General features: G+C 45.1%; 2 protein-coding genes across 3 annotated transcripts; both read right to left on the bottom strand.

Moving 5' to 3' along the window:
- Positions 1 to 14,393: 14,393 nt before the first annotated feature.
- cldn26 (claudin 26) lies at positions 14,394 to 15,050 on the bottom strand. The gene has a single exon (XM_056295283.1). It carries the CDS (start codon positions 15,048 to 15,050, stop codon positions 14,394 to 14,396), a length of 657 nt encoding a protein of 218 aa, XP_056151258.1.
- Positions 15,051 to 16,605: 1,555 nt separating this feature from the next.
- On the bottom strand, positions 16,606 to 24,312 carry lztr1 (leucine zipper like post translational regulator 1). Of its 2 annotated transcripts, XM_056285887.1 has the most exons (20): positions 24,202 to 24,312; positions 23,704 to 23,954; positions 23,536 to 23,598; positions 23,383 to 23,439; positions 23,203 to 23,282; positions 22,995 to 23,103; positions 22,766 to 22,849; positions 22,553 to 22,610; positions 22,291 to 22,430; positions 21,945 to 22,146; positions 21,296 to 21,406; positions 21,067 to 21,159; positions 20,839 to 20,934; positions 19,648 to 19,837; positions 19,379 to 19,548; positions 18,996 to 19,279; positions 18,736 to 18,885; positions 18,309 to 18,414; positions 18,050 to 18,130; positions 16,606 to 17,582 (listed from the first exon to the last, which is right to left on the bottom strand). In XM_056285887.1, exons 2-20 carry the CDS (start codon positions 23,853 to 23,855, stop codon positions 17,466 to 17,468), a joined length of 2,343 nt encoding a protein of 780 aa, XP_056141862.1. In that variant the 5' UTR covers positions 23,856 to 23,954; positions 24,202 to 24,312; the 3' UTR covers positions 16,606 to 17,465. The 2 variants fall into 2 exon arrangements, with proteins under 2 accessions (XP_056141862.1, XP_056141852.1); XM_056285877.1 differs by having other exon boundaries at positions 23,704 to 24,283.
- Between the last annotated feature and the right edge of the window lie 1,214 nt (positions 24,313 to 25,526).

Genomic DNA, 25,526 nt, shown 5'->3' with positions numbered 1-25,526 from the left:
AAGTTAGCCTTTGGTCAATGATAAGGGCCCTCGGTTTGATCTTTTGCTGATAAGGGCAGAGTCATGACAGTCTAACTGCACTTTTAATATGTGACTACACTTTTTAGTGACAGCACTTCAGGTTTGTGAAATACAAGATAAGCTGAGCGAGTCATCCCCACGAGTCAACCAATGGTCGAGCAAAAGTCTCATACAAGGGACTCGTCATGCCTCACTTTTATTATGTTTACATCCAATATGATGAGGGCAATAAAGTTAAACAAAAAGTGCTCATGTTCCTTCACTTATTTCAACATGAGGTGATGGAAGGGGAACAACTTAAAAAAAGTGATGGAAATAATAAACATTTCAATTCTTCAAAGATGTAAGAAGCTTTTGACTGACTTTTGTTTATTCCAGTGGCTGCCAGTCGTACACTCCATAGAATAATAAACACTGGATTATAGTTAATCAGATTTCATATTAAGAAGCTCTAGCATGTGAAATAATCTTACATTGTGACCATGTTCATTCCTCACTGTCTTGACAGTTTGCATGCATGTTTAAATTTGTTTGCTTGCAGACAAATGATAACAGCCCTTCCCCAACAAAGGCAAAATCATGAAACTATTGACAACAGTACCCTACACTATGCACCAATATGCATGTTTAGAGTTCAAAACAATTGCTGAAAGGGCTGGAATGTATGTGGAATTTCTGAACCATGTCTACATCATTACTAGGGATGAGGTCAAGTAGTTTAGCGTGTTATGGAATTCAAAAGCTAACCATTAGATGCTGTGTAATACGTGGACGCCACATGGCTTGAGAAAAGGTGTTATATGTTTGAGTAACAACATTATTATTTCAATGAAATTGTTTAATAAGAGGAGGTTAAATGAACTGGTCTACCCAGGGTGTCTTACACAATGTTTTAAATGGACCAAAATGATGTACAATATCCACTGTTAAAACCAAAGCTGGTCAGCTATGGCACCATGGAGGCATTAAAGTCGTATATCAGGTCATTTTGGTGCTGCTTTAAGCAACAGAGTCTCCATGATGTCATGGAAAACCAGTATTGCGTTTTACAGAGGGGTGTCCACTCCAGCAGGGGAGCAGTGCCTCCATAGGCAAAAACAACTCTTGTATTGACCAGTTCCTCAGCACTCGCTCGCTCGCTCACTCACTCACTCACTCACTCACTCACTCACTCACTCACTCACTCACTCACTCACTCACTCACAGACACACACACACAGACACACACACACACACACACACACACACACACACACACACACACACACACACACACACACACACACACACATGCGCACGCGTACATACATATTTATGTTGCTGTGGAAACTAACAGAATAGAAGAGTGTGAGAGATGTGTCAGAGGAACATTCTGACAGTTGTAGGGATAATTCTTTTAGTTTAATTTAATATCTAGAGAGTTTTTGATGATCAGCTCCTCCCCTTTTTAACATAAAATCAGTCTTGTCAATGGTTGTTTAATCAAGGAACTTCTCGTATATCTGTGACAGAATATCCATAATTCCCCATTTGCTTTATGGTTTGTGTTACTCCATTCTGATTAGAAGACAGTTAATATACAGCAATGCACCAAAGCACATTATTTTCTCTGGGGAAAAATTCTGAGATTTTTGTCCCTGGACCAGAGAAAAAACAACTTCCATAAAATTACTACAAGGTGTAGGGCCTTAGTCTACCAATGCAGACAAACCAAACCATGAAAAAATAGTCTAATACTACACAGCCTGTCACGCTTGGAAACTATATAAGGGGCTGATAAAACAGTGATAAACTGATAGATTGTAAAGGCAGTAAAATAGCTTACCAAAGCCAGTGTGCATGGAGCAGGTGCACTGAGTTCCTGTCAAACTCCCTGGTGTTCAGCTTACCCTGCAGAGCCCGGTAGCATACTAGCGCACTTAGTACCCCCAAGATTACCGTCCCTCTCCGGGATTGGCTCTCTACGCTTGAGTATTCCCACTCTGTGTCTCCCTGTCGTCCCCTCCTCCGCACTCCTCCTCTACCTCTCGATGCAGCAGAGGCTCTGTGCTCTGTCCCCCTCCAGCAGACCAAGCAGACTGGTCGTGGGAGTTGCTTGCTCTCGTTTTCGCTGGCCGCGCCTGCAAATGCAGCACCGGGGACCCTTGCCAGATTCTCAGCTGTATGCAGTATTGATGGAGTTGCTGGGGGGATGCTAACACAGCACGAATTCTCACCGTACTCTGCTCCCTTCCTCCCACCCCTCCTCTCCGTCTTTCTTTCTTGCTACCTCTCCTTTTCTCTCCCTCACACACACGCATGCACACATCCGCACACACTCTTTAAGTGCCTGTTGTTCAGATCCTTTCAGCCTCACTTTCAGATGCCAAAGACCCGACTTGCCAGTTAAGCCTGATCAAAGACTTGCTGCCCCCCACTGCACTGCCTGATCTGACTGCCTGATTATCACACCGCCCGCTTATTGTGCATACATTATGCTGTGCGTCTATGTGGCTGCATGCACAGGATTACACACCGCTGTAAAAATAATTCAATGTCTATGTGCTGTACATGACACTCTCTTCATATATCCTGACCATCTGGGCCCCGGTGGACTCTCCACTTCCATGGCAAATTAATCTTTTTTGTCCTGTCATGCCACATGTTAGTCACATTATGTGCTTACTGAACAATACAAGCTTCATACTTGGTACACCACACCTCTTTCATAAAGGTGTATCCAGTGTGGTAAACCACCAAAGTGTAGTTGTTCCAGTATATCACATTTTCAGCTAGGGATGAGGAGATTAGAACAAACACTAAGGTAGACTGCCACTATCATAATGCCATTGGTTATCTTGACACTTCAGCTTCAGCAGAAATGCTGACTGTGTATGCCAGTGCTTACTTCACCCAGTCAGAGGAGACTGGGAAATAGTAATGATTATTCGGATGTAAATTGAATTGATTTCTATCAACTTTAGCCAAATTTTACATTGTGACAATAATGATTAGCCTAATCGCAATGGCGCGTTGATCACTTGGAAAATCTCAGCCTAGTTCTCAGACTTGCACCAAAACAAAAAGCACCTAAACATTGTGACAGTTTTAATCAGTCCTAAAATCTCTTGTCTAATTAATGCTCATGGTCCTCTACTGATTCTACCCTCTGCTGGTCACAAATAGGAACACCTCTTCCTCTCCCTCCCTCCCCCCCCCCCTCTCTCACCACCTCTGCCTCCAATTATCTCTCTGTGTACACAGCCAAGTTTATGAATGCTGCGCTGACAGCTGACACGTGTGTGTGTGTGTGTGTGTGTGTGTGTGTGTGTGTGTGTGTGTGTGTGTGTGTGTGTGTGTGTGTGTGTGTGTGTGTGTGTGTGTGTGTGTGTGTGTGTGTACACACAGCAAATGTGAAGATGGCCGATGAGGTGTATGCACATACCCGTAGACCCAGCAAGATGACATGGTCTGTGGGATGGAAGAGGAGGGAGGAGTAAAGCAAATTTCATTACTGGTACATCACTCAGTTTTATTTGATTACCAGAGTGCTCGAATTCAAATAACAGCCCATGAAAAGACGAGCCAGCCAACAATTATAATAATTCAGGTTAGAGGGGTGTAAGTCACGTGTGAATCATTCAGGGACTAGTGTTCTTAGCATGTCACAATATTAATTGCAAGCTGATAGTTAAGGTATTTAACCTCAATTACACTTAGTAAATGGATCGAGTATGAGGTCATACCACAGGGCAAATATAAACACAACATAAGTGACAGGGGCCTAGACACAGCTTGGTACGATATAAAGTCGTATCGTATGAATTCTTTGACCATTTCAAAATGTCTCGCACATATTGAATTTTTCTCTCTCCTCCACAGACATTCAGATGGGTTGCAGTCGATACAGTATATCGTATTATTCCAAAGCCAAAGTATGCATTAAAAGGACTCAAGGCAACTTCACAGTGCCAAGTCCCTCCCCAAACCGAAATACAACACAGAGGAGCTGCGGCGCTGGAATGCAACTCTTATTAGAGTGAGCTACTCACCTCTGTCCTTGTGGAGACCCTCGACAGGGCTGCCGTGGATAGAGCCCATCTTGTCTGCACCATGCTTTCTCAGAACGGCTAGAGTTCCCCTAAGTAAACTACTGTAGTTTGTGCCAAACATGGCTATAGTTACGTGGCATGAGGAAGTTTCAAGTTTTAAGTTTTTCTGTCACATATGAAAGCAAGTTTACACTTATTCTCGTAATGAAATGTGCTTGTTTTGCTGGCTCAACACACAAATGGGAAACAAAAGCACTGTGGCGAGCTTGCATGGAAGAAGGCATCGTGAGGCAGAGATCTGAGTTTTATGGCAATCTCCATACCCCATATACCACAGCCCCGGGAATGCTCTTTTATTTAACAATTGAACAGGCCCACATAAATATGAACACTGGCTGGACTTCACCAATCGCCACAGGAGTTCGCCAGCCAGCCCCCAACATTATCAACAATGTGTTCTTTTAATTTTTGGATATGTGTTTTTGTCTTTTGTGTTGCACTGCTGTGGACTGGGGAAACGATATTTCAGTTCAGTTCAGTTCAGTTCCAGTCCTTGTATAACCAAAGTGAGAGCTGTGTCCGTATACTTGGCACAAAATCAAACACATTTTCGTTGTTTTCGTTGTGTTACCATCGGCTTGGTCGGGCATCCCTACATACACAATTGGCCGTGTCTGTGGGTGGGGAGCCAGATGTGGGTATGTGTCCTGGTCGCTGCACTAGCGCCTCCTTTGTTCAGTCGGGGCGCCTGTTCGGGGGATAGGGGGAACTTGGGGGAATAGCGTGATCCTCCCACACACTATGTCCCCCTGGTGAAACTCCTTACCGTCAGGTAAAAAGAAGCGGCTGGTGACTCCACATGTATCGGAGGATGCATGTGGCAGTCTGCAGCCCTCCCCAGATCGGCAGAAGCGGTGGAGCAGTGACTGGGATGGCTCGGGAAGAGTGGGGTAATTGATCAAGTACAATTGGGGAGGGGAAAAGGATGAAAACCCCCCCCCCCCACACGTTTTCAGTGGGTGTCGGACGCCACCAATGTTGTCCCTTGTCTCCAATTCTGTTTGTGATATTCATGGACAGGATCTCAAGGTGAAGCCAAGGTAAGGAGTGTGTCCATTTTAGGAACCAGAATTGCATCTCTGCTCTTTGCAGATGATGTGGTTTTGTTGGCTTCATCAGAACGCAACCTCCAGCGTACACTGGGGTGGTTTGCAGCTGAGTGTGAAATGGCTGGAATGAGAGTCAGCACCTCCAAGTCTGAGGCCATGGTTCTCTACCAGAAAATGGTGGCTTGCCCCCTCTGGGTTGGGGAAGAGTTGTTGCCTCAAGTGAAGGAGTTAAATTATCTCGGGGTCTTGTTCATGAGTGAGGGTAGGATGGAGTGGGAGATTGACAGACGGATTGGTGCAGCATCAGCAGTAATGTGGACGTTGTACCGGACCGTTGTAGTGAAGAGGGAGCTGAGCTGGAAGGCAAAGCTCTCAATTTACCAGTCAATCTTTGTTCCAACCCTCATCTATGGTCATGGACTTTGGGTAGTGACCGAAAGGGTGAGATTGCGGATACAAGACGCTGAAATGAGTTTCCTCCGTAGGATGTCTGGGCTCAGCCTTAGAGATAGGGTGAGGAGCTTGGAGATCCAGAGGGAGCTCGGAGTAGAGCCGCTGCTCCTTCACATCAAAAGAAGTCAGTTGAGGTGGTTCAGGCATCTGATTAGGATGCCTCCTGGGCGCCTTCCTTTGGCGGTTTTGCAGGCACGTCCAACTGGGAGGAGACCCTGGGGTAGACCCAGAACTCGCTGGAGGGACTACATGTCCAATCTGGCCTGGGAAAGCCTTGGGATCCCCCAGGAGAAGCTGGAGGGCGTTGCTGGGGAGAGGGACATCTGAAGTGCCCTACTTAGCTTGCTGCCACCGCGACCCGACCCCGGAGAAGCGGCTGATGATGAGATGAGATGAAGTACATGAAATGACAAAGTGTTCTTGATTCCTGAAAGTGCTGTCCACGATGTAAAATACATTTACAGCGAATTCTGGGGGCAGCCGGGAACCGCCACAGCCGGGACGCACCACGGACGACTACGTTAACCAGTCAACTAAAGGGTCCGATCCGTTAGCCGCACCACGGACGACTACGTTAACCAGTCAACTAAAGGGTCCGATCCGTTAGCCAAGGGCTAGCGAGTCTACTCATTCATCGTTACACTGTTACACTACCGCCATGCGCTTCAGCATATCAACCCTCTCATGCCTCTGGGCGCACGCGCTTCCGATAGCCTCACGGTCTCGCCATCCCACTTCTGACACCAATATAGCGAATTCGGGGGGAGCCGGGAATCGCCGCAGCCGGGGCGTGAACCCGGGTCTCCCGCACAACGGGCGACTACGTTAACCAGTCGAATCTGTAATTTGTTATAATGGGCTATACAAAAAAAATGACTTGACTTGACTAAAGGGTCTGACCCGTTAGCTAACGGACTAGCGAGTCTACTCATACGTGATCGTTACACATACACACTCGGAAATAAACTTTATGACAACAAAGAAATGTATCTATGACCTGTACAAATAAGATTAGCGTTTTTACCCTGTTTTAACATGCTATTTGCCTGAGCACCTGTTAACGCCTACCTCTCCTCAAGAATACGTCCATGCTCCGGCCGACGGAGGAAAATAGCACAAATTCACAGGAAGTAGCGTCACCAAAATGTCAAAGGTCACACAACCAAAACATTGCACCATTAATAAAATAAAAAGCCCCAAAATAAATATACAGAAAGAAGTAGCCTATAAGAAACAACAACACGTGAAATTGATTATTGGTGAAATATAAACCTATTAAATTAATACACCGGTTACACATAAGCGCAATCCATCGCTTTCATAGCACGGAGGACAAGTGGAAGAGATTTGCTCAGACAATGGAGCAAATTTTGTTGGGCCCAATCATGAGCTATAGGCAGCCATTGCTGACTGGAACGCCTCAAATTTTCAGCATTTGTTTCATCAGCATGGGATTAAATGGACGTTTAACCCGCCACAGCTTCTCATCATGGAGGAGCGTGGGAGAGGTTGATAGAATCAATGAGGAATGTGCTGAATTCCACTGCGAGAGAACAAATCCTTGACGAAGAAAGCCTTCACACAGTCTTATGTGAAGTGGAGGCAATGATCAACAGCCGACCTATTACGAAGGCATCTAGTGACCTTTGGAGGCACTGACACCTAACCATCTCTTATTGCTGAAGGTGAAACCATCATTACCACCAGGATTATTCGACAAAGATGATCTCTACTCAAGGCATAGGTGAATGTCCGATTTATTCTGGAAGAGATGGGCTAAACTAAAGAGTACTTACCTCAACAGCAGGCCCACAGCATCAAGAAACTTTGCAAGAGATGTGATTCTTCTTGTGGCGACTGTGTGCCAAGAAATTCATGGATTATGGGAAAGGTCATCGAGACAGTTCCAGACAAGAAGGGTCTTGTTCGCAAAGTTCACATCAAGATAAAGACCAGCATCTTGGGCAGACCCATCACGAAGATCTGTCTCCTTATGGAATCAGAACGGGACAGTGGTAAAGAGTGATCCCCTACGATGAGCCATGTACTGGTTGTTATGTCTGCACACATCGACAGTGCTGCATTTGATTTGGTGCTGTTCTATTGTGCTGGGATCGATTGGTGATGCCTGCGGGCTCTGGGTTGTTTGATCGGGTCTGCCTTTGATGCTGTGTCAGTCTAAATAAAGAATGCCACGGAGAGGTTGTGTCGAGCGACAGCGCTGTGTCCTGAAGTGATTTAAAAATACAATATTGGCGACGAGTATGGCTGATATCTCTCTCCCACCACCTGCCCCCTTCCTGGCATTACCTGGCGAGCCTCCGGTACCATGGACTCGCTGGCTACATAGTTTTGAAAATTACATCATCGCCTCAGGGCTCGAAGACGTGAGCCAGGCTAGGAAGACGGCTTTGTTGCTACACTGCTTGGGAGCAGAGGGTCATCGTGTGCTCGGGACTCTGGGGAACGTCACAAGCTTTGACGAAGCTGTGGGACTTATGAGCACTCATTTCGCTGCTCCACAGAGTGCCCTCCTTCGGCGATTTATATTCCGTCAGCGACACCAACTGCCTGGTGAGTCTGTGCGGCAGTACGTAGCTAATTTGCGAGGGCTAGCTAGCTCATGCAAGTTTGGCGCGCTTCAGGACGAGATGGTTCGCGACCAGCTAATCGAACACACCAACAACGCAAAGGTGCGTGAGACTCTCCTGCTGGAAAAAGACGATCTGCTGCTGTCCAGAGCAATTACCATCGCACTACAGGTTGAGGGAGCAGCTGAGTGTGCTGCTATGCTAAATACACAGCAAGTGGCCACTTCCAGTCAAGCTGCCAACGACTCCTCCCTCTACTCACGGCTGCCCCTCGGGACGCAACCCAGCCAGAGCGAGGCGGGCGCGGACTCCACTGGAGACGTCTTGCAACTGCAACGACGGCGTTCTCGGCCCCGCCCTCAACAGTCCTGTGGTAACTGTGGGTCTCGGTCTCATGTTTCAAGGGCTCAGAACTGCCCTGCCCGTGGCCAGACATGCAGTAGCTGCGGTAAGCACAATCACTTTGCCAACGTCTGTCGATCTTCCCCGGCTGGGTCAGAGGGCCACACCCCCCAGTCTTCAACCGCCGTCATTCACAAGGGGAGCTCTGGGCCAGTGTCATTCAAATCATGCACAGTCAACATTAATGATGTGTGCATCCCCCTGCTGTTGGACACCGGTGCAAGTGTGTCTCTCCTGAATGTTGATACCAACAGTCAATTTTTCGGTTCATTGCCACTGTCCGCACCCTCAGCTGTCCTCTGTGGGTATGGTGACTCCAAAATCGATCTGGTTGGCTCTCTCCAAGTGACTGTCCGCTACGGAACCAAGCTGGTGCCCAATGCAGTTTTTCATGTGGCACGCCGTGGGGCCAACCTGATGGGCCTGGACCTGTTCTCCGCTCTGGGGTTCTCCCTCTTAGACACAAGGGGGGCAGCAATCCTGACTGTTGCCACACCTTGGCAGCAGAAGTGGCCATCGCTGTTTATGGGGCTGGGCTGCCTCTCCGCCTTCGCCCATCAACCTCTCCTCAACCCTGCTGTGAAATCTGTCATCCAACCACTGCGCCGCATCCCGTTGGCTCTCCGTGATGGGGTCTCCGCCGAGCTGCAACAACTGTTGGAAGCTGGCATCACTGAACCGGTGGACACGTCACCTTGGGTCTCAAACCTCGTGGTGGCTAAGAAGAAGTCGGGGGGCCTGCGTGTCTGCGTCGATCTACGTGCAGTAAATAAGGCAGTGGTCCCTGATAAGTATCCACTGCCCACCTCAGAAGAACTCACTGCTCAGTTCTATGGCTCTGAGATGTTCTCCAAGCTCGACCTCAGACAGGGGTACTTACAGGTGCCCCTCCACCCCAGCAGCCGAAACCTCACAGCCTTTGTGACACATGCAGGAGTGTTTCGCTACACCAGGATGCCTTTCGGTCTCAGCTCCGCCCCTAGCTGCTTCCAGAAAATCATGGTCTCCGTGCTGGCTGGCATACTGGGCGTGGCCATTTATCTGGACGATATAGTGGTACACGGGCCCACCAGTGAAATCCACGACAAGCGCCTCAACATGGTCTTCGCAGCCCTGTCCAAGCACAAGCTAACTCTCAATGCTGAGAAATGTGTCCTCTCTGTGCCAGCCATCGACTTCGTGGGGTTCCGGCTGTCAGCGAGCGGTGTAACTCCACTACAATCCAACGTGGACGCCATTCAGGCCATCCCTGAGCCCAGCTCGGCCGCCCAGGTCGCCTCCTTCCTAGGTATGACAAGTTACTACCTGAGGTTTCTTCCCCAGTACTCTGCGACCACAGCCCCCCTGCGCCAGCTGCTGCGTAAGGACGAGCCATGGGTGTGGTCAAAGGCATGCAGTGACGCTGTGCGTGATCTCAAGACTCAACTGACTTCACCACCAGTGTTGGCTCACTTCGACATCTCCAGCTCCACCTTTGTGACCTGTGACGCATCAGCCACAGTGATAGGGGCTGTGCTGTCTCAAACCCAAAACGGTGTGGAGAAGCCCATTGCCTTCGCCTCCCGTGCCCTCAACCTGACTGAGCAGCGGTACTCCGTGGGTGAGCGTGAGGCGTTAGCCTGTATCTGGGCTTGTGAAAGGTGGCACCTCTACCTCTATGGCCGCTCCTTCACCCTCAGGACAGATCACCAGGCCCTGACAGCGCTGCTGTCCACATCTGGGACAGGCCACAAACCCCTGAGGCTGCACCGCTGGTCTGACCGCCTCTGCCAGTACAACTTCAGCCTGCAGTTCACCCCAGGCAGAGACAATGTTGTCGCCGACCTGCTCTCTCGCTCTGTCTCCACCCCAGCTCCACAGACGGACACTGACTGTGTGGAAAAGGACATTGTCCAAATGCTACACACACCCCTCCAGGCCACTGTCTCTCTGCAGGAGCTGAGGGCAGCCTCCGAACAGGACCCTGTCCTCTCCCAGCTCCGCACCTACATCCAGAACGGCTGGCCTCACAAGGCCCCAGAGGAGCTGGCTGCGTTCGCCCGAGTCAGACAGGAGCTCTCCTGCTGGAATGACACCTGCGTGGCACATGGGTTTTGCACAGTGGTCCCAGCTGCTCTCCGTGCACGTGTTTTGAATATGGCGCATGAAGGCCACCTGGGCATTGTGAAACTGAAACAGCGCTGCCGAGACCTGGTGTGGTGGCCGGGGATAGACAGAGATATTGAGGCTCTGGTGAAGGACTGTTCCGCCTGCCTTGTGAGTGGCAAGACTGGCCACCAGGCTCCCCCACCCCTGCAACCTCTCGCCTGGCCCTCTCAGCCCTGGGAACACCTGCAGTTGGACATTTGTGGTGAGATCCATGGAGTTCCCCACCACCAACGCTTCATGGTGGTCGCCTACGACGGCACTGTGACCTCACAGATCATCATCAACTTCCTGGACTCTCTTTTTTCTCGCTGGGGCCTCCCAAAGACCATCACCACTGACAACAGCCCTCAGCTGGTCTCTGCTGAGTTCACTGCTTATCTCGAAAGCAAGGGCATCCGTCATATATGCACTGCGTACTACCACCCCCAGGCCAATGGCAGCGTTGAACGTTTTCACCAGTCACTGAAAAACGGCCTCAGAGCACACATGGCCCAAGGGTGCTCTTTCACGCAGGCCATCCGTCACACTCTGCTACACTATCGGGCCACACAGCACTCGACCACAGGCGTCTCCCCAGCCTCTCTCATGCTAGGCCGGGAACTGTGCATGCCCCTTGACAGGCTCCGCCCCTCCACACCTCAGGCACCTCCCTCTGGGGTCAGAGCCTCAGTCCCTCGTCAGCAGACGCGGATGAAGCAACGGTTTGACCAGTCAAAACGAACCAGGGTGCCAGACATCAATGTGTCAGACTGAGTCAGGGTCCGCAGGCCCCACAGGGACAATAAAATGGCTTCATACTGGTCCTCTCCTCTCCAAGTCACCCGTCAGCTGGGCCCAGCCACTTACCTCCTCAGCGATGGCACTCGGTGGCACTCCAGTTGTCTACGGAAGGTGTCAGCTCCGCCACACACAGCTGGTGACACAACCATAGTCATTCCCTCAGCATGGCGAGACGCCCCGGGGCTTCATGCAGCTCCTACACGGGCCCCAGACATTCCTGGGCCTCAGCTTCCCCTGCCTTCTCCCTCCCCACCTCGGCCTGCCCAGCCTCAGGCCGCCCCGCGACCTGTTCGCACACGTTTATGCCCTGGCCACCTAGAGGACTTTGTGTCAACCTTTCATGTTTGAAATCCTGCCGGGGGGGGGGGGGAATGTTATGTATGCACACATCGACAGTGCTGCATTTGATTTGGTGCTGTTCTATTGTGCTGGGATCGATTGGTGATGCCTGCGGTCTTTGGGTTGTTTGATCGGGTCTGCCTTTGATGCTGTGTCAGTCTAAATAAAGAATGCCACGGAGAGGTTGTGTCGAGCGACAGCGCTGTGTCCTGAAGTGATTTAAAAATACAATACTGGTAACCTCTGGCTCTCTCTCTCTTTCTCTCTGTCTTTTTCTCTATATCCTTTCAGAAAATGAACATTGTAGGGCAGCCCTGGTTAAGAAGAGTTTAGTGTGGCTCCCGCTAGTATTACTGGTATTTTGAACTCACTTCAATTTACTGGTAAGGTTACTGGCCCTTTAAGAGATGAAGAGACTTTCCGGTTCTGACCAAGGGATTTCCAATCAATTCTAGCCAGCTTTCTCAGTCCGCCTGACTGCTTGTGAGCGACAGTTTACCTCTCTTCCATTTCGAGGAAATACAACCACACATTCTTGCATAAATATCCTCAAACTGAAGCTCCGCCTCCGTTATTCTCTAACCGGAGTCACACCACCTTAGTGTTCGCCAGCTCAATTCAGCGCATCTGTAGAGGCGCTAGACCTCTGTTATAAACATGCCAAACTGACCGGCAAAATGTTGACCAATTAATGCGCCTACTAAGTGCTACTTTCTGTTATGTTTGGAACGTTGAATATTTGACAGTACAAATGCCTGTTCATTTTTGTAATGGTGGATTTTTATATAGATGTGGTAATTGTTCTTAACTCTAGCATTATCGGAACAAGTAGGGGCCAGTAATGTAGGAGCCAAATGTCTCTTTATAGTTCATATTTAGTAACATTTAGTAATTTGAATATTTAGTGTTGATATTTATGAGTTACACTGTCTATCTTTATACTTTTATTATATTTGTATCGCGGTGGTGCGTAGCCCTAATGGTGCCTGTCGCTTTAAGAAGGGAGACTAGTTAGCGTTAGTGTATTTTGGGATACTGAGTGGAAGAGTGGAGTCTCACGGTTTTCAGTAGTAAAGTTGGGGTTTTTTTTGGTGATACGTGGGCACAATTCATTACTTGGATGCACTTCATTGTTTTGTCTCATGTCTACAGTTAAAATAAACGTTCAAAACGGAACAAATGGAATCATTCTTGGACCAAGCAGACACGCATCGGCACATGGCTCATCTCTTTGCTTTAGTTTATTAGGAAATCCTTACATTAACCTAACCTCAACTTCCTAACTTTAACTTTAACCAAACGCTTACCTTAACCTGATCGTACCCGATAGCTACCCTGTTTCCATAGGGGGAAACAGACGTCGACGGGGTAAAAGGGTTTCGATACAAGACCGGTCTACTAGCCCTACCGGATGGTTGAGGAACAGCGGGAAACAGTAGATTGACGTTAGACGCAGCTCGGGCCTTCAGCCCTCGCGCGCGTTCGCTCGTCCGGTCCTGAGCCTGCGTCCTCGCTCCTAAGACGCAGCTCGGGGCTTCGGCCCGCGCACCTTTACTAACCAACTCTGTGTCAACGTGGATTGGAAAAAAAAAAGAAAAAAAAAACACACAGCTAAATAACTATAAAGCTAGCCGTGACGTCATATGTAATCGAAGGACCCCGAGTACGGCAGCCGTACAGTTGGGCGCCATCTTGGAACGCAATGTAATGTAAGTAATGTATAAAATTTCAAACCTATTTCAGATACTTTTTAATTTTGGGGAACTAATTTTTTAATCTGCAACATTTTCAAAGAATAAGTGCTATTTTTTTTTACTCAATTTTTGTCACACACAGGCATTTAGAAAGGGTTTGACATACAATAGATGATGTCTGAATAAACAGTACATGGTATTTACATGAATACAGCACTTTTGATACTTAAGTAGAACCAATAAAAAATAATTCAATAGTTTTACTTAAAGAACTGTACTGAAAAGATTATCAGTTTTGATCATGAATCATGATACTGCTTTGTCATTGTACTGCTTCCACAGCCAGGCATATCAATGACTGTCATGGGACATACTGAGATAGAGCCAGGAAAACCTTAAGTGAATGCCTAATGAATAATCCCAGCAGCTCACCCGCAGTGCTCTCTGAGTACTTTCATCATTTCCCATCTTCATCAAACTTGCACAATTAGATAGAGGACAGGTTTTCCAGCCAAAAGTTTTGTCAAGCAGATTGACAGCTTACACAACCTAACAGAATTTTGAAAGAACACTTGCACAGAAGAATTCAGTCAGAAATGAATGAATCAAAGAAAGATTAGCATCAAAAACTCTCACCAACGCTTGCATTAGAAAGGCTTTTTCTTTGTTAAAGAGTATCATAAACACAAACGTGGCTTTTGGTACATTTCCAAAGTGACAATTTGTATTTCACTGCAAAGTTTTCAATTTGATGTATTTAACATTTTGTTGTTGTCAATTAAGCGTTTAGACATGAAGAATTGACAAATTTCACTATTTAAAAAGTTATAAAACCTCAGTCTTTAGGTAGTGCTTTGTCCTTCGCTCCATCTGCAGAGTGTTTGGGAGGCTGGGTGACCGCTGGTCATAGTCCCCCATACACACACCTATAAAAAAGAGAGTACCTCCAATAATCAGCGTGAGACCTGCAAACCATCCGGAGAACATTGCCTCCCCAAACTCCCAGCGTGGCACCACATCAGGTAAGTTTTCATCCCAGAATTCAACCACAGTTGTATAGGCCACTATGGAGACGGGGGCCAGAGTGGTGAGCCCTGATACCCAGGATAGGACCCCGCTGAGGATGAGGAGCCCCCTCTTCAGGCCCCGTCGCCCTGAGCACACCTTCACCCCTTCGAGCCCTGGGAATGCCACAAGTACGGCGAGAGTGCCGGCGCCTATCGACACCAACATGAGCACCCTTGAGACCTGCAGATCCATAGGGAGCGCTAGGATGGACTCAAAGGCCTTGCACTGTACTCCGACTTCCTCAGTGAAGATACACGTGTGCCACAGTCCAGAGTACCAGTTCTCCACTTCGTTCAGGTCAGAGTTCATCGTCTTCCACAGAGGGAGGAAAGTGGTGATGAGAGAGGTGACCAGACCCCCAAATGTGACAAAGAGCGCTGTTCTTTCCATCATTTTTGTCGTCAGAAAAACCATCTTGTTTCTTTTGTTGCCTTTAACATGCACACACACACTCACTCTACCGTTGTTTCTCCCCCTCTGGTTAAGTTTAGGAGTAGACAGCAAAGTCAGCCTCGCCAGCCCAACCCGCCTACTACGGTAGCTAGACTGATCCAGACAGCCTTCCTCATTAAGCTATTTGATAAAATGCACCTGATAACTGGAGGATAATCCAGGGCTGTAGCATTACAACAGACTTATTGTTTTGTCTTAGTGATGACTATCTTTGGTATGAACAATGAACACCGTCTTCAGATGAAACCAGATATGTCCAATGGGAATTTAGGCTGAGTGTGTGCACAAGTAGTCTGAAATGAATGAAACATGAGCAAGTTGGGCAAGGGGGAACACATAAAAAGAACAGCCAAAAACTATCCCAAGGGTGACCAAGATGACCAATTTTTATGGTACTCTGAGCAGTTATGACTGTCTTTTGAAGTTCTGATTATCTAGAAGAAATATTTTACTTATGTCACTGATATGAGATTACGACAGTCAAGGGTTCCCCATAGTAAGGGAATATAGGGAAAGGCTTTTGATTTGCCAAGTGTCTCAAGTATCAAGGCTATGAATAGCACCTTGTGCTCCCAGCAATGCTACTTACAAATGAGCCTTAAGGACTCCGACACTTTGTGAATTCCTCTGCGAAGCTTTATAAAGCTTGGTGTGCAGCATGCAGGGGACAGGATATCCAGTCCTGCATCTCGGCGTGTAGTTCAGTCTCTTTTAATTAGATCTTATTGAAAAAAAAATTATCAACTGAATTTTCAGATGTTAACATTTAGTTTGAGATGTCAAAAAGATGATCTCTATAGGAAAGACAAATATTTCTTCACCATCTTATTCATACAAATTATTTAGGAAGTGTACAAAAGTAAGCCATTTATGAAAAGAAAATAACCACTTGAATTTGTCCAACTAAATTTAGGTTTCATAACCTTGCTGAAGTTGCAGGAATTTTCCCATGTATACTGAGGGGCATTGTCCCATGCTTATCAATTCCTACCCATCTGTGGTGGCTGAAACTCATGAAGGACACCGATTTCTAACGATAAAGGTCAAGGATTAACCTCCAGATATTTCCTGAAAGAAAAAAAAGCTTTTACGGGTTTTAATCTATGTCACGAACACGGCTCAGTATGACATCATTTGTCAGTATCTAACATGAGAAATATGAAAAAAAAACTGAATACATAGCCAACTGAAAGACAACAGCTGCTTGCACTCATTTTGACTTTAACAGAATTTTAACACATCTCCTAGAAATTTTTTGCAGTGAGACATCTAGTCTTGTTCCTCGATAACAGCAAGTTTGTCTGTGTGTTGATTTTCGTTGCAAAAAGCTGTTACTATAACATGAACACTAGACAGCAGTAGAAACATTCTGGAAGAATGTTCTGGTGGCTGACAGAGAACGCATTATGAATCTATTGTGCTAGTATCAAGCTAGCCCAGTTTCCACCCTTTGTGCATTGCATTTGAGGGACTGGTGCACTGCAGAGGTAACAACAGAGACCCAGTTTCACTCACTTCACAAATATATTTATTAAGGCATTAAATACATGGAAGTCATGTGAACTAACATTTAACAATAGCACATTGTTGCCATTAAATGCACACTGCTATATTATAGAGGTAAAAAGAGCTCAACCCTTTGCCACCTGCAGTGGCAGGAAGTTAAAATGTCAAATATCAGTTCTGTTTATCAATGTCAAATAACCATCAAGCAACATACAAATAGCTGCAACAAGCTATACATGTCATAAACAACTCCAACAAATAATTCTGATTTCTTACAGCATTTTTAATAAAATGCTCCCATCTAAAATACTTGCAAGCAAATATCAGGTACAAGTGAGCATTATGATCCACGTAACTAAACACATTGAGTTGCATTTAGATGACTGTGAACCTAACTTGATGGATAGATTTTTTTACAGAAACAATTTCAATGAAACATCTACTATATAGTGCCATCAGTATGAATTCTTACATTGCATATCTCAGACAGAACAAAGGTAACAAGTTCAGCAGCAGTACTGCCCAGAATCAAACCCTGATTGGAGTTTTTCTCTGTAGATGCAGCATAAATATGTGAGGATTAAATGGATAAAAATGGTACTTATGATCATTAGCAGTACTAACACTACTGGTCGAGACATGGACTAACACAGCATCCGGCATGATGTAATTTCACATGTATACCTAAAAAGAACCTAATACAGTTTGGTGTGGAGAAAATAACCATTGGGAAGAAAAGACATGCGAGGTCCAACATAAAGAACGGTACTGCATGTGGGGAACAGGGAATGACTAGAAGTAGTGTGGAGGAAGAGGACATATGCAGGCTTCTGCAGGAAGAGAAATGAGGCCAGTTTATCCTTGGTCATCCTAAATGTCAGAGCCCATCTCGGCACACTGTTTGTCTGATATGTGAGTGGCCAGGGACTCGATGATGTCCAACAGCAGCAGCTGGCTGAGAGACCGCAGATTGGGGAGCTTGGATACCTTTGGAAGGGGAGGAGAGCAAAAAAAAATGGAAAAATGAACTATAAAGAAATACTATGGCTGTAAAAGCAATATATATGTGCTCAAGCAGAGCAAAATAAGTGACGGGGAGCACTAAATTGGTCATGCAGAGGGGAAACAAAAGCTGCAAATAGACTAAAATAAGTGAAACTGAAACTAGTGTAAGTACAGTTCTAATGCTACAACAAGCAGCGCTCCGGTGCTTTCACTGCTTCTTTTAAAAGCAAACAATACCAGGATTGGCACCGTGACCCACAACATTGACAGATAAGGTGCTTGTACAGCCGGCCCGACTGTAAACACTCTTTCATTTATGTACAAGGTGGAGAGTAATCCACTTGACCAAAGGGGGTCAGTCTCCCGCAAAGAGGAAGGGGTTAGGGGGTTAGCTCAGCTGCAGTGAGTGGGCAGCACACCCCCAGGGCTTCAGATACAAGCCCACCCACCTTGATGAACTGGTGGACAATAATGTGTAGGCAGTGCTTCTTCATGTCCAGGGCTTGTGTCTTGTCCGCTGCCTCTAGAATCTTGAAAGGAGAACAGAAAATAATGAGGTCCCACTGAGTGAGGAAATGACTTCACGCGCACACACACACGCACACGCACACACACACACACACAAAAATAAACAAAAAGCTCAAGTATTTAATAGGGGCTGCAAAGCCAAATTAGTTCATAGCTCCCTCCTGTTTAAAACATAAATACCTGTAAGACATTCTCCACAGTGACGTTCATCTCTAGATTCTGTTTGCAGTAGGCTTGCAGCCTGTTATTTGAAAATCCATAGTAGTATGGTGCTGCAAACAGATATCTGTCATCAAGACTCAAGGAGGAAACATACATTACTTTGGTCTATGGATGTCACTTAGTAATAAAGCTGCTACTGAGGCTGATTAAACTGAAAACTAGGTCGAATTATTGATTAGCAACTTCCGAGTGCTTATGCTGTGAATTTTTACTTTGTGCTTGATATCATTGGAAGGTATTTTCACGTCTTTATTCTTTGCAGTTCTTCTGTTTGTCTTAGTTCTACTTTTTTTGACCCTGTCTATCTGTAAAAGATATAACTGGTTATAATAGTTGAGTAAAAATTGAAAAAATAAAATAAAGAATTAGCATTTGAAAAGGATACAGCGAATCTTCTGGAGGCATATTGACATCACCATAGTATATGTAGCGCAACATGGACTCAAAGGCCTGTTTACTTGGAACCATCTCACCGATGGAGATGTTCACCTGACCATCCTCAGGCATAAATGAACGGAACATCGCCTCAAAGTAACTTGAGAAGAAAAGCATGGGAAGCATTACCAAAGGGAAATACACCAGAATGACAGAGGGCACACAAACAAGCCAAGTCAGAACTTGCAAATTATACTTTTAGGTGCCTACCTGGAGCGGGCAGCCAGTATGGCCTTATGAGCAGGCCGTGGGTGTCCATCTAACAGCAGGATAATGTCACAGAACTCCAAACCACCTCCCTCTAGGTAAGCCTTCATGTCCTGCACCAGGGATGTTCCTATGTCCACAGGCTGGTCTGAGTACAGCCTGGGAGGAGGCAACTGCTTACGTCGCACTATCTCCACAATCAGAGGAGTAGACAGGTGCTCAAACTCCTTCGTCATGATCACCTGGTTAAAGTGCGACTCCTTCACCACAAAATTAAGGCAATGTTCCTGGAGTAAGGAGAAATCAGTTTGTGCATTAAGGTTGCACCAAATCTGAAGCATCACCTCTTATTACCATGTCCACTCTGAAGAGTTATGTTGACATACCTTGAGCTGGTCCAGTTGCAGCTTGTTGGCATTCTCACAAACACTCAGAACATTTTGCAGGTCTACAGATGCCTCAATGTATTGAACACAGAGTTGCTCTAGTCGTGACAGCTTAAAACTAAGGGCGAGTTTGTACACATCCATGATCAGGAGAACATCCTGGACATGACCTACGAGTCAGGGAAAGATAATTATCTATCTCTCTCCCTCTATAGGGGAGTAATGTAGTTACAGGCCAATGGCTGACCTAGCAACAGGAGAGGGCTGACCTCTGCGTGGGTACTGGATCTTGTCTGTGTAGAGGAACTGCATTAGCACTTCAAAGGGTTGGGCCTCTGCTTCCCTGATGGATACTTCTAGCAGAGGCTGCGTACCCGATGGCCTGCTGCATCCTGGGATATCTCTTGGGCCACCAGCTGCCCCCTCTTCAATTTCCTCGCTGCTGTCCTGTTTACTCTTCTACACACAGAGACAGGACTAAGAGAGTGGATTACCCAACACATTCTGTAGAACATTCCAACTGAAGTTCCTCTATACAAAGATTCCCCAATGTTATGATTATTTGTATTAATATGTATAATGTTTTGACACTCATACGCATTTCCTCACATCAAAAAGGTTGTTGATTTTACACCCTACCCATATGCACACTGTGAATGAAAATATTTTCCAACAATTTTCTTAAAAAGTATGCAGCAAATCCTTCATAGTCAGCCTATCTAGCCTGCGGTTTTCCCATGGTTCTTGATTGTCGACTTGGCTGGGTTTTTTCAGCAATAGTAAACTGCAGTGCTCTTGCGCTGACTGGCACTGAAGTTCAGCGTGCAGTTAGGAATAGTAAGGAGTGGAGAAAACTGAAAGCAAATTTTAAAAAAAATGCTGACTGGAAAGTGCTTTCTTTGATGTTACTGGAGAAATGTAAATTGAGACATACTTCTATGACTTTCTGTGACATTCTTAAAAAAATGAAAGGAAAACTGGGTCCATGTATGACAGCTAAAATATATATCTTGTATAATGAATGCAAAGGAATTTGCCATTGTAAAATTGATGCAAAGACTTAAAATGTATGATCCAAGACACACAATATACAGTTAATAAACACTATACACATCCCAACTCTTGATACGATGATACATAGTACAGAACCAAGTGTGAAGGTACATGAGGTAATAATAGAGAAAAGACACGTTATTAGATTATAGACTAGTGAGAAGGACATTAAAAGAACTTGTCTCATCAATGGAAAACATGTCATTCAACTTGACTGCCAATTGTTTCGCGCTGGGGAGTATTTTATTTTAATTAGCCAAGTGGAGGGCATATAGAACATGATCAAGTTTGCAGATTTTTCATCTTATAAGCTGCCAATGGGTGCATAAAAATTGCTGCCTAGTGTTTCTACTATAGTCTACTGTCATCTGGGAAAAAATGAAGTGTAACTACAGTAAACCTCTGACCTGTCTTTGCTTATCCCGTGCCTGCAAGATCTTCTTCCTGAGCCACTGACATCTTGCAGTCACTATGGCAATATGCCCCAGAACTCGCTCCTCCCTCTGTATTAAGCAAAACAACCATAATTAAAAAAAACTTTGGCTGGATGGAATCTACAAATCACTTTGTATTTTCTTCCCCAACAATGTTGGAGCTTAGTCTTCTGGCAGCACATGACAACAATGAGATCCCACCTCCCCGAGAATAAACTCCACATCACAGAACTGACGATTCTCCCAAAGTTTGCCATAGTCCTCATGGAGGGTGCACTTTGGATAACAAGAGAACTGCAAGAAACAAAAAGAGAAAATAGAAATTCTAACTAGATGACAAATCTTAAACTACACCCAAGTTATAAAAAGTCAAGCCTTGGCAATCATATAGTTTTAGTTCAGGTCAATTGTAGAGATGATAAATCCCGACCTGGAATCTGTACATCTCCCCGCTGCGCACATTGTTGTCCACTGTCCCGCCAAAGATGTACAAGGCATCCTGAATCACAGCAGCTGCATGGAAGAGTCTCCCACTTGGCATCTTTGGGGGTAGAGAAAAAAAGTTAGAGAAATGAAGCAATTCATAAAAATATAAATCCAGAAACACATATAAAGCTTGAGCATCTTCACCTCAATGTTTAGAAGAAACCGATAAAAGATTCTTCTGGCCCATTAAGGGACTGCTTCAAAACTTGTAGTTGAAGATTAAACATATAGGCCAGTATGGCACAGGTCAGCCAATTTGACACAAAATAAAAGTGTAGATGTGTGCAACAAAAAGAATCCGGGCTCAAAATTTTAAACCACATTTTTACAGTAAACTATATTTCTACCAATGATACGGCCTTAAAATGTAGAATGTGATAAGGAAGAGCATTAACACATAAGGATTTCAAATAACAACTTTCACACACATACTTCAATATGGGTGGAGACCCATAAGTAGGTTGTACAAATGACAATAAAATGGACATATGACATGAATTTTACTACCTTGAGGCACAGGTATTGAGGAGGCCTCATTTGTGATTTCAGTCATTCATAATCACTATACATTGGCCTAATACTCTAGTACACACCTCACTGTCCATACTAGGCTGGATCACCTCCCAAGTCTGAGAGTCAACATCATAACAGTGAAGCTCATTGGGCAGAGTGTTGTCAGCAGCACCTCCGAATACATACAGGTGGCGGTCAAACGCTACCATGGTGTGGCCATAGCGTCTTTGGGGAGGTGGGGGCGAGCCTCGCAATAGGTGTTCAGTGGGGATGCGTGTCCACCTGAATTAAACGATCATTAAAATAACTAGTAAGGTCTAACATCTAGAACTGTTGGATAGATGACGTCAAGAAAAAAAATCTGCTTCAATTTGTAAATTACACAATTATAACTGGACAAGTCCTATGAGCTAAAGGTTTACTCACATGTGCCCTTTGAACTCAAACTGGAAAAGGTTGTTTGTGATTTTGGCTCCACTCTGCCCAGAAAAAACAAACATCTTATCCCTGCATACGGCCACAGGGAAGTTGCAACAAGATGGTGGAATCTCACCACTCTGATCAATCTGGTTGGGAAAAAAAAAACATGGGGAAAGATTAATACATGTTGTGTGTGTTTTGTTAGTTTTGTTTGTACTTTGATAGTCATCTCATTATGAATATTCTGTAAGAATTTCTCTATACTTGCCTCCTCCCAACAAGCATGCTCGCGATCCTGAAGACTGATAGTCCACATATCATTCAATCTGCAGAAGACAATAGAAGAAGGGAAAAAAAATCAAGTAATGATATTAGGTCCAATGGAACATCCATAGATTGGATACAAAAAAAAAATCAAGTAATATTAGGTCCAATGGAACATCCATATATTGGATGCGACAAAAGCTAACATCAAGCCTACCTGGCATTTCCATCGTAGCCAGCAAAAATCCATAGCTTATCATTGTAGACTGTGGCCCCATGTGCTGATCTGGCCACTGGCAAGCTAAAATGGAAAAAATGCCCCCCCCCCCAAAAAAAACAATAGTAACTTACCTTTATAGAGATTTACTGGCACTGAAATAGTGAAGTCTATCCTGCAAATAGAACTTTTACATCTTTATCAGTCTTTATTTGAGGTCAATTAATACCTGCCCTCTACTTTCCACTCTGTCCATTGTCCTGTGGCAAACTTGTACTCAAATAGATCATTTTTGTTTTTCAAGTTAGAGTTTGAGTAGATATCTCCAGTGTAGCCCCCTGAAATAAAATAAACCAAACATTTGAACAACTACTGCGTTTGACTAGTGCAGATAGTGACATTTCATAAGCAAAAAGTAAGCAAAAACCACACCTCACCAAAAACAAACATGCTGCTGCCATAAACAACAGCCGAGTGGTGATATCTGGGAGCAGGTGGGGTTCCGGTGGTGAAGGCTCTATAAACAGATTATTATATCGAACAACAAAATCACACGATGTGGGCGATATGGGTGAATTTATGGTGGAAAGGTGAATTGGTATGATGAGCCTTCTTACCGACACCAAGAGCAGTCCTTCACATCAAAACGAAGCAAATCATTCAGCATATTCTTCCTAAACAGAGGGATGGGTAGCACAGATGATCAGCTACTCTGGTGGACTATTAAAACGACCAAAAAGGAGCTGTCAAAGTTCAACACAATTACCCACCCATTATCTCCGCCGAAGACATATATGGCATCCCTGTATGCCACAACAGTATGCTTGCTGCGCCTGAATAAAGCCAAAAGTGTTTGAGGCGGAACAGTAAACAACAACAACAACAAAAAAGAGGAAAAAATAGAAAATGTCATAGCTGCATGTCTGTCAACAAGTTACCTTGCACCAACGAACTCGTCACATGGAGGGAGCCTCCTCCACCGATGGACAGTCTCAAATGGCCCAAAATTTAACGTCAGATATTCCACGCTGTCTGAACAACTGTGGTCGAAATCAACACTTGGGGCGACTTTGGTAGATCTGCAAGACATTGTCGCGATCCTCGCCACAGCTAACTAATCACATTCAGAGCCAGTTAGCTCGAGGCGCGTCTTAGAGCGACGCCATCACGATCAGTGTAAACTGTCCTCCTGCATTGAAGATTTACTGGTCAGCGACTATCGGCTAACAGAGCAGCTTGGAACGTTCATATATTCACATTATCCCAGCGGAAAGAGATCGGTAACAACAATATATGCACACACAAAAAAGAAAATAGAAAAAGCTGTGTAGCTAACACTAGCTATCCAGCTAGCTTAGTTACTTATTTAGCATTATCGATAAATTGCAAATGGCAGCAAGGAAAATAAAGGCGTGAAATTATTAATTTATGCAAACCCTCTTTCTCCTTTATAGCAGCCCTCTGCTGTATAATTCATTCAAATTGCCGGAAACTACTAATCAATTTCCAAGCTACACATCGCAGCTACTCCAGCAAAACAAGAGCTGTCATCGAGAGCACGCAGCTAATCGTCCACACCCCTGATGAAGCTAGATTGGTGGCTCCATGTTACTTCCGGTAGTCCTTAGAGACGCAGCACGCAGACTCGCATCTAACTGGCTGAGCGGGCAAATATCCGCCTCCCTCGTTTTTTTTTAAACTTTATTGCCAGTCATTAAGTTAACATAATAATAGTAATAATAGTAATAATAATAATAATAATAATAATAATAAGAAGAAGAAGAAGAAGAAGAAGAAGAAGAAGAAGAAGAAGAAGAGGAGGAAGAAGAAGAATATTAAAAAATAAAAATAATATAAAAAATAATAATATTGCAATATTATTCTCTCCAGCATGTTGGTAGAAATTGCTGGCTGGAGGTGTTCCAAATTATATAGTCAGAATTCTTGTCTTCTGGTATGCTCATCAGACGTTTCAGGTAAAATGGGACAATGATGTGTCTGCCCCATTCCATGTAGGCAATGGGGTTCGCCAAGGTGGAATTTTGTCTCCTTTTTTTGTTCAGCATGTATATGGATGACCTGTCGAGGCAGCTGAATGGGTGTAACACGAGCTGTCTTGTGGGTGGCTCTGTCATCAATCACCTCATGTATGCTGATGATTTAGTTTTAGTTAGCCCATATAGTGTTGGACTTCAGCAGCTACTGAAGGTGTGCTCGCAGTATGGCGAAGAACATGACATTAAATATAACGCCAAAAAAGTAATGTCATGATTGTCAGAACTAGAGAAGACAGGAAATCAAATTTTCCTGTGTTTCAGTTATTAGATAGTTCTCTTGACACATGCAAGGAAATAAAATATCGTAGACATGTCCTCTCTGATGATCTGACGGATGACGGAGATATATACCGACAATGCTGTAAAATCTACGCCCAGGCTAATATGTTGCTTCGGAAGTTCTCTATGTGTTCTGTTAATGTCAAGTGTTCATTGTTTAGAGCTTATGTAACACCTCTGTATACAGCTCATCTCTGGTCTTCTTACAGGAAGAGAAGTATGCAGAGGCTCAGAGAGGCTTACAATGATGCTATGAGCTTGTTGCTTCATGTCCCCAGATGCCATAGTGCCAGTCAGTGGTTTGTGTCCTCAGATGTGCCTACATGTGATGTACTTTTAAGACAGCTAATGTATAATTTTATGTGTCGCCTGGATGTGTTCGAGAACAGCAACATATAGGCTCTAACCAGCCCTACGAAAAGCTG

Source organism: Lampris incognitus, chromosome 1 (genome assembly GCF_029633865.1).
Source record: "Lampris incognitus isolate fLamInc1 chromosome 1, fLamInc1.hap2, whole genome shotgun sequence".
In the NCBI taxonomy this organism is placed as follows: domain Eukaryota; kingdom Metazoa; phylum Chordata; class Actinopteri; order Lampriformes; family Lampridae; genus Lampris; species Lampris incognitus.
Note: the sequence above shows the minus strand (reverse complement) of the source record. Positions and strands in the feature narration are given on the sequence as shown.